Below are 8,910 nucleotides of genomic sequence, written 5' to 3' on the forward strand. Positions count from 1 at the left end.
TGGCTGGAAAGTAGGGATTGAAATTAGATTTTTTTTTCCAACACTCTGTGGATGCTGATTTGGTGGTGAGAATATCTGCAAAATAACCCTAACCCTAAGCCGGTCTAGTGCAGTTATTCATACAAAGAGGACTAAAGGCTGTTAATGCAGGAATGGCACACATTTAGTTTGCTTTTCTGCATCCGAACCAAAAAAAAAAAAAAAAAAAAAATCATAAAGGCAAACTATTTATCTGTGTTATTTATAGTTTTCTTTGATGCTCTTTACAATTTAATTTACAGTTTAAATCAATCTCACCATATGCTTACATCCTCGATGGATTTCTGCAGTAAGGTCTTGACCTGACCTTGAACTTGACTTGATCTTGCACATCATCGCGAAGATAAATATTTGTGTCAGCAGAAATTTACGTTGACCGTCACAAAGTTCCCGGTTTATCAAAAGTGAGAATCCGTCATTGTCGTGTAGTTGATGTACCAGAATGTAAATGACAGCCTTTCGTGACAGACACAACCCAAGGGTGATGTGAGATCTTCATCAGCATTCTTAAAAACTGGCTCTGCAGGAAAGTCCTACAAGCAATTCACACGTCTCACGCATGCTCATGGAAATATCTCTTATCCTAAAAACTTCCTGCTTGTGAACAATAAGAGAGGTGTCAAGTAGACATGATGCAAGAAAAGCAATTCTAAAATTAAACTTAGAAATAGTGAATTTATCCAGCATGTCCTCCCTGCTGCTGCACACAGCCTGCTGTTCGCCATATACAGCCCTTGACCTGACATCAGAAACTGATGTTGCTTAGTGACAAAAAGCCAAGAATCCTAAATTTGCCTTATAGTTTATCAAGTGAGATATGATACTTGATTTACAAAGACTTACTAAAACGAATACTAATACTAAACTGGAAAACATTAAACATCTTCATTAAGGCATAATGTAGCAAGAAAAGGCCATAACCTTTGTAGGCCATTCTAAAAGAGTTCTTCCATGGAACACTGGTGGTTTGCCCCCTAGTGGTCGGTGAGCATTTTGCCTGTTTTAATGAACGTCACATAAAAGTGTTTCTCAAACCGTTTGCTCGTGACTCCAAAGTCTAGCATGTAATATTTTTTTTCTTATAAAGTCAAATCATAGACAAATCTATAGGCAATCAATCACTGGTATTTGAATAGTCTGTTTCGTGGTGTGAAGGCTGACCATTTTGCGCCATCGCCTCAGAGCATAGAAAGCATTTTGGTAAGGTGGTCCCAGGTCTCAAAACGTTTAAAGAAACGCTGTTGTAAATGAAGAACTTAATAAACAGAATGCAATGTGTAAAAAGAAAATTGAGCTGTACCAAAAACCAACAACCCCCCAAAAAACCCATTGGCTTTCCTCGCGTTCTTCCATTTCCTCCTTCCTTGTCTGAGTCTGTGTGGTTGGAGCATCACTCTCTCTCTCTCTCCTAGTTCACAAACACACCTGTCTGTATTCACCTTTCATCTTCACCCACTATACCATAGTATGCATGAAGAGCCACAATCCTGTACTAAATCAATCGATCGTAACTACTTCTGAAATATTTATTGCACAAATGGCTAATAAAGTTGATTAAATACACTAAAAACCCTCTCACCAAACTATGGTACAATCTTATTTCTTTTAACAATTACATCAGCTTACATCCGTTTTTATGAACCATTCCTTCTGCACCAGTTTGGGTTCTCTCAACGCCAGCGGTGGCTATTTAGTGTAGTTCAAGCACTGGTAAGTAGCTTCTGTGTTGCATCATGTTACATGATAAATTAATTTGCCGTTATACTGCTACAGATCTATTGTGCAACTGAACAAGATAAGGAAGGAGTTCCCTGACAAATCCAGAATTTCTGGTTGTCACACAAAACTGACATGATGCCAAATGTGCAAAGGGTCGGTCTATTTGTTGCACTTTGCTCCTAGATGATGATGCCTTGGTCGACTGGCTGGCCTGCCTTTATGACACACACTGTTTGTCTGTTGACTTGTGACCACAAGAACCCCAACAGGAAAGAAAACACATCACAACCATATGTATCAGACACATGTGCCCCTTTTACTGACTGCTGAGCTCTGCTTTTTTCCTTTTTTGTTTTGTTTTTGCGGTCATATTTGAGCGCTAGTGGGTATTGGAGAAGGCCTGTGAACGTTCTAAGTCATCCTCGTCATGTCAACTCTTAAGGTGCTGTTTTATAGGCAAGGGGACCTGTTGGGACTGAACAAATTCAATATTTGGAGAAATTCACTCAAAGTGATTCACTCAAGTGTGTTATGGTGTAAATGTGAGGTGACCACGACTTTTGACCACCACGATCTTTTCAGTTAATCCTTGAGTCACAGATGAGATTCAGAGGTTCTTCTGAGGTGTTTCAGAGATATTGCATGATGAATAATGGCTCATATAGATGTAGAGAGAGACAACCTGAAAACATTATACACCTGCCCTACAGCTTTCACAGCACAGAGGCATAAAAACAGACATGATGCGGTTTTTCATGTGACAAGCAATACTCATCTTTCACATTGTTTCAGTTATTCAATTATTGCAGCAGTCACAACCAGGAAGACTCAATGGTGTTTGGTGGAAATATACTTAGATACACTCTTAAGTGCTGTGTCGCAGGCAACGAGACTTTAGTACAGTTTTCTTGACTACATTTTGCCTCTCATCCAGGAGGCTTCTTCAGTTTTGGCCAGCCTCTTGGATGAGAGGCAAAACATAATCAAGAAAACTGAAACAAGTTGTCCGTAACGCAGCACTAAAACGTTACCATGACTTGGTTGACTGAGAGCATTCACTGACATCCATTGTCAAGATGGACTTGAATTCTCACTGTGAAAAAAACATTGTGTTTATTAACTTCCTTTTTAGGCACAAAGCTAATAAATTTATAGTCAAAGCAAAATATAAAACAACACCACATCAGCTTTGATGCCAATTAAACATATAAATCTGATGAATTGGTGCTCATGCATATCCATGTGTTTTAATAGTGATAATTGGCTCATTAATTCGCTTCTGAGTTGTGGGCGGAGACAGCGCTGCTCTGCTTGTTTTACTCTCCTTACCTGGCAGCTCAGGCCCATTTGGCCTCCAGCAAGACCCACATCCAGGTCCTGTAGTGTCAGCTACCAAGTTCTTGGTCGCAGTTCTTCTGTCTCACTCCGTTTCTTAGACTCTGAGACTGATCCCGTCCACAGAGACACCCTGATATTTTGGCAGTGGAAGGTTACATCTACCCCAGATAAAAAGCAACAGCCTTCTAGGCCAGCTATGGGAATTTTGTGTCAATGGGACTGTCTCGTAGAAAAATATGGTGTTCTACTCCACCAGGTATTCCATCCAGATGGAAAAGAGGAGTGTTTCCAGGTCATCTTACCTGCAGTGCTCAAGCAGGAGACATGATACCAGTTTCAATAAGAAAATGGCAAGAAGGGCATCGTGCAAACCACGGAATTGGTACTCGCCAGGAATGACCTCAGACATACTCGGCTAGAGCCTTCTCAGAACAAGTCTGAAGATGTTCTGTTTCAGCAAATTCACTGTGGCTGTCCCTTTGTGGGATTTGTGGCTTCCACTTGATCTGAAGTGGTTTTACAAGTTTGGCATTGTAAGCCACCTGTACAAAGTCCAAAGAAGGAGTTTTGAGAGCTATCTGAACCAGCTTGGATACCTGTACTGTGTCAAAAAAATTTTGTACCACCTCACACCCCCCTGCAGCTAACAGTTAATGCAAGCAGCTCAACATAAACCTTCATAACCTCCTCGGTACCTGCTTGCCCCAGGTGCTTTTCTGCTACAGCACAATGCCTCATCAAGGCACTGGTAGGTTTCCTTTCTATTTGATGTTTGGTCAGGATCCCTGACTTCCAGTGGACTTTCTCCTTGGTTGAGTCCAGGATCCAGTGCCAGGTGAGGTACAAGACATGTGTAAGAGAAGTGGGTGATCTTTGGGGAGTTGACGTGCAGGAAAAAGAGTTAGCCACAGGTGAGAAGAAAATTAAACTAAAACGCACACCCTCCAGAAAAAAAGCTTTGGGTGAAATAAGGGTGAAAACAACGTGCAGAGCCCCACCCAGAGGTCACTCTAGGTGTGCGCCGTGGTCTGAGAGAATATCGGGAGGGCCAAGGGAGAGACAAAGAAGCATCAGGCCATTCTGGCAGGGAACTAGAGGCCTCCTCATCCTCTGGTACCACCTTGAAAGGCGACAAATCATTGCACCCACTCCCCACTCTCCACAACCAGAGGGGTTGGATTGATTGACAGGTTGACGACGTCGCCCCTGGGTCTTCACAATCCCTAAGAGACCTGCCATCAGGTGATCATGAAAATACTCCAGCAATGTGTCTCTGAAGTGGGTACAAAAAAACAGAGGTTTTTGTAAGGGTGCAAGCAACATGATGTTTGCCGGTCCTTGAAATAAACCAGACCATCATGAAGACCGAGGTCAAGTCAGAAATCAACACAGGAGGAGTGTGAATTTACAGAAAACTCTCCTTAAACTTGACCTCTCAAATTGAATCTTTTCTAACCCACAAAACTCATGTATTCCAATAGTCCTGTGAAGTCGTAACTGTGAAAAAGGTCTCTCGCCTTGCCGCTGTAATCGCAAGCAATATACGTTGAATGTTGGTCCCGTTAGCTATGGCAAGTACTCTTCCTCCTTAGAAGCGGCGGCACTCGCTTCACAACAATGGCGTCAATCCTTCCACACTCTCACCACGGCAGAGTCTGTCGAGAGTCCCGGTCACTTCCCTGTGGGCTGTCGCTTCTTTCCGGTCCAAAACAAGGCCGCCGTAATCCTTGGCAAACAGCTGGTCTGTAGACAACTGTGGCACTGCCCACTCGTTCCTCTCGCTAGACGATATAACCCAAGCTGTCTACGTCCACTGAAGCTCTGTCATGGGTCAATTTAGAGTATCAATCAGCCTAGTCCCCTCTTGATATCTTTGGACGGTGGGAGGAAGCTGGAGTACCAGAGAGAACCCACGCAGGGACGGGGAGAACATGAAGACTCCACACAGAAAGATCCTGTGCCTGAGCTGGGACTCGAACCTGGAACATTCTTGCTGTGAGGCCACAGTGCTAACCACTGCTGGTGTTATTTAAATTCCCAGAACACAAGTGCAAAGAAAGGAATGTGTGTGTGTGTGTGTGTGTGTGTGTGTGTGTGTGTACTTGGTTTTTGTTATCATTTGGGGACCTTTTCTGGTATAAACACATACCTTATCGGGACCCCTAGTCCTCATGGGGACCAAAGACCGGTCCTAATGTGGCAGAACTTGATTTATGAACACCTGGTCAAAGTTAGAGTGAAGGTGTAAATTGCAGAAAGCTTGAGGTTGAGGTTAGGCATCACTTGGTTAGGGTTAGGATTGAGATTAGGGCTTAAGTTAGGATAGTCACATGAATGGAAGTCAATGGAATGTCCTAATAAGGATAGCTACGCAAACCTGTGTGTGTGTGTGTGTGTGTGTGTGTGTGTGTGTGTGTGTGTGTGTGTGTTTGAGCATTTTGTATGCTTGGCTTTATTACTTCAAAACAACATTAGGATAATTTTACACATAACCAGACATAAATTTGTGCCGAACAGACATGAGAAGAAAAAAAAAGTTTTGTCCTCCTAGACTGTGTGGCCAAAAGAACAAACCTTATTCTCTGTCTCTGTCACAGTCTTCTCTGGACTGTGACCATTTTAGTTCTGAACCAGTTATTGACTCAGTTTGGTCATTGTTTTGTAGTCATGATTGATCCATCCATCCATCCATCCATCCATCCATCCATCTATCCATTCAATGTCTTGTGCTTATTCCTGTTGAGGGTTGCGGGGAGAGGCAGCACGGTGGTGCAGTGCACTGTGGCCTCACAGCAAGAAGGTTCCGGGTTTGAGTCCCGGCTCAGGCACAGGATCTTTCTGTGTGAAGTCTGCATGTTCTCCCTGTTCCTGTGTGGGTTCTCTCTGATACTCCAGCTTCCTCCCACAGTCCAAAGACATCAAGAGGGGACGAGGCTGATTGATACTCTAAATTGACTGTAGGTGTGACTGTGAGTGTGAATGGTTGTCTGTCTCTATGTTGACCCTGTGATGAACTGGTGACCTGTCCAGGGTGAACCCCGCCTCTCGGCTGTAGCCGCTGGGATAGGCTCCAGCCCCCCACAACCCTTAACAGGAATATGCGGAAGACAATGAATGGATGGATGGATGGGGTCTTGGGGGGGCTGGAGCCTATCCCACTTAAGGGGTTAATATCAATTTTTCAACATTGATCAAACAAAGAACTCTGAACTATACTTTCAAGCCAGCCTGCAGAAGGAATCCAAAGTGCTGAGAAGAAAAATTTCCCACTTTCATGAAAGGAGCCAAATTGGATTAAGACTCTAAGGGAATTAAAAAAGAGAGGCTTATTTCCTTGGTCAAACTCATACTAACCCAAATTAAATCAGTGTTCCACAGATTTTTTTTTTGATAATCTCCACTTCTGAAAAAACAACCTTCTCTTCCTGGTTTCGTATCAAATTCCCAGAACAGTACGCTTTTCTGCAAACTTAAAATGTTTTGTTATTGTTCAGTTGTCTGTGGCTGATAAGTGTAAATGTAAAATGACCCTTTTCGTTTGTATGTGTCTCACGCACAAATACACATACAAACGCACACACGACACAGATATCTGTGTGTCATGTGGGAGGTAAGCGTGGCTATATAAGTGCCAGTTTCACTTCAGTCTTTACTCTTGACTCAAGCTGGTCTCAAGAAATCTCAGCTGCAGGTGAGTTGAAGCATCTTGATCTAGAAGTTGTGACTTCGTGGGTTCAACTCTGTTAACTCTTTTTTCCAACATTAGTAGCATCTTACTGTTTCTCCACTGATGCTTTTAACTGTAAAGATTTAAGTATTGTTAACACTAACTTCAGGTCATGTATATTGTTGAATCATCAGGAAAGTAAATCTAAGAATGCTTCCATATACGAGATATTATTTTGGAAACTGGTAATGATAGAATAATGATGTTTAATGACTTTTCCAGTGTTGTCCCTGGACGCCTTCAAGCATCACAATGTATTCCTGTCTACTCTTTGCTGCTCTCTGTGTCGGCTGCCTGGCGTCACGTAAGAAGTTCACCATTCTTAGACTTTCACATCTCTTGAACTAAGATGAGTCTGAAGTAGTTTAATTATTGTTTCATTCTACAGCCGTCATGGAGTACTACTCCTACTCTGAGGATGTTGGAGGTGGTAGTGGTTCTTCCTTCTCCACAGAGGGACAGGGTCGGGTCACAGCCATCAGGGTTTGGGAGATCAACAGTCAGTACATCGCAGGGTCAGTCTCTCCTCTCTGTTCATCACAGTACCAACCTAACATTTTACTGTGATCATCAGTCTTCCTGTCTTTGCTGGTTAACAGTGTGTTTTCTCTCTGCTGCTCATGCAGTATGCAGCTGCGCTACAATTACATTTGGTCTGAAAGAATTGGTCGCGAGGTTAATGAACCAATGGAAATAGAACTGTTTGATGGAGAGACCATTGTTCAGGTAGGAGATTCACTGATACTGGGGACCTCCCATTGAAAGGTTTTATTAATCAGTAACATTTCAAACAAAGGTTTTTTTTGTTTTGGTTGAGGAAGAGCATCTTTGCTGAAACACCCACCAAGGAATGTGCCTGTCTTATTTGTACATTCATCAGCAGATTAACTGATACTGAAATGTTTTACTCGATATAATCTGCACGTCAGCAGAGAAAAATCTTTTCAAACCAATGGTGGTTTTCCTTTTAAAAAAAAAAAATCCCTTTTGTTAATGCCAAATATCTCATTTAATCCATCCAAATAGTATTTACACTTTAATTATTCTAAATATATGTTGTTATGAAGTTTGAGGAAAAAATAATGGAGGCATTTTTCTGTCTTCTGCAATTAATATTATAAGTTAATATTTGCTGACTTATTGAGGACTAACTGTGTCACGTTGTCTTGTGTGTCTCAGGTTTCTGGTAAATACTCTTCCAGCTACATCTATCAGCTGATATTTGTGACCTCAATGGGAAGGTCTCTGATCGTCGGCCAGCCAACACAGGTCCTAATCTTTATGTTTGTGACATTCAGCTGGACTAAAACTTTGGTCATGTAGTAACTTCTGATGTTGCGTTACAGTACTCCTTCAACTTCTACCCAGCCCACCAAGAGGCGGAGCTCAGACTGCTGAGCGGACGCTTCAATGGACATGGGATTACCTCACTGGGAGCTCACTGGGGATCGGTGGACCTGGATGGATACAACAACACCGACATGAGCGTGTAGTAAAATAACAGTGGCTAATTTACATTGCAGTAACAATTAATAATCATTTAATATAGACCATCAGAAATGCAGCTCTTTTTCAAGATCCCTTCCAGGAAAAGCATCCAAAAAAATAACAGTAAATTACTAATGACACATCATAACACCTAGTCACCTCATTCTGTACGTGTCTGCATAATGGAGCCAGGCCCACCTTCAAAAGTCTAATTTTCAAGAGCACAAAGAAAATGTGTTCTCGTGTCAAACTGCACAGACATTATTCTACACAATGAATCTGAATGCAAACTGCGAAGGAATGTATTATCTCTTTGTCCTCTCTCTCTCATATATATATATGCGTTTATGTGTGGTGCACATTCTCCTTTAAAATCACTGTGGTAATTACAGTATTTAGTATATATTTTCAATGAAATAACAAATCCAACACAACATTTTGTGACAATTTAAGACAACAATAAAAATGACTAATTTGGTCACAAAAAGTATGGAAGCCTTTTCTGTTCTTTTGTGCTCAGGGGTTTGAACACTACATGTGTTTGGTTGGGGCGACACCACTATTAGGGATGGATATTGAGGGCTGAAATGTGATCGGGC

At 42.0% G+C, this 8,910-nt stretch overlaps 1 protein-coding gene across 1 annotated transcript; it reads left to right on the forward strand.

Moving 5' to 3' along the window:
- Positions 1–6,710: 6,710 nt before the first annotated feature.
- Positions 6,711–8,801, forward strand: LOC147253730 (zymogen granule membrane protein 16-like). The gene is made up of 6 exons (XM_086219004.1): positions 6,711–6,787; positions 7,046–7,127; positions 7,212–7,338; positions 7,450–7,549; positions 8,003–8,092; positions 8,170–8,801. The coding sequence occupies exons 2-6, from the start codon at positions 7,076–7,078 to the stop codon at positions 8,314–8,316; spliced, it is 516 nt and encodes a 171-aa protein (XP_086075130.1). The 5' UTR covers positions 6,711–6,787; positions 7,046–7,075; the 3' UTR covers positions 8,317–8,801.
- Positions 8,802–8,910: the final 109 nt, after the last annotated feature.

The sequence above is a fragment of the Aulostomus chinensis genome, chromosome 11 (genome assembly GCF_037954235.1).
Source record: "Aulostomus chinensis isolate RoL2024-O1b breed Wild chromosome 11, RoL_Achi_v1.0, whole genome shotgun sequence".
NCBI lineage: Eukaryota > Metazoa > Chordata > Actinopteri > Syngnathiformes > Aulostomidae > Aulostomus > Aulostomus chinensis.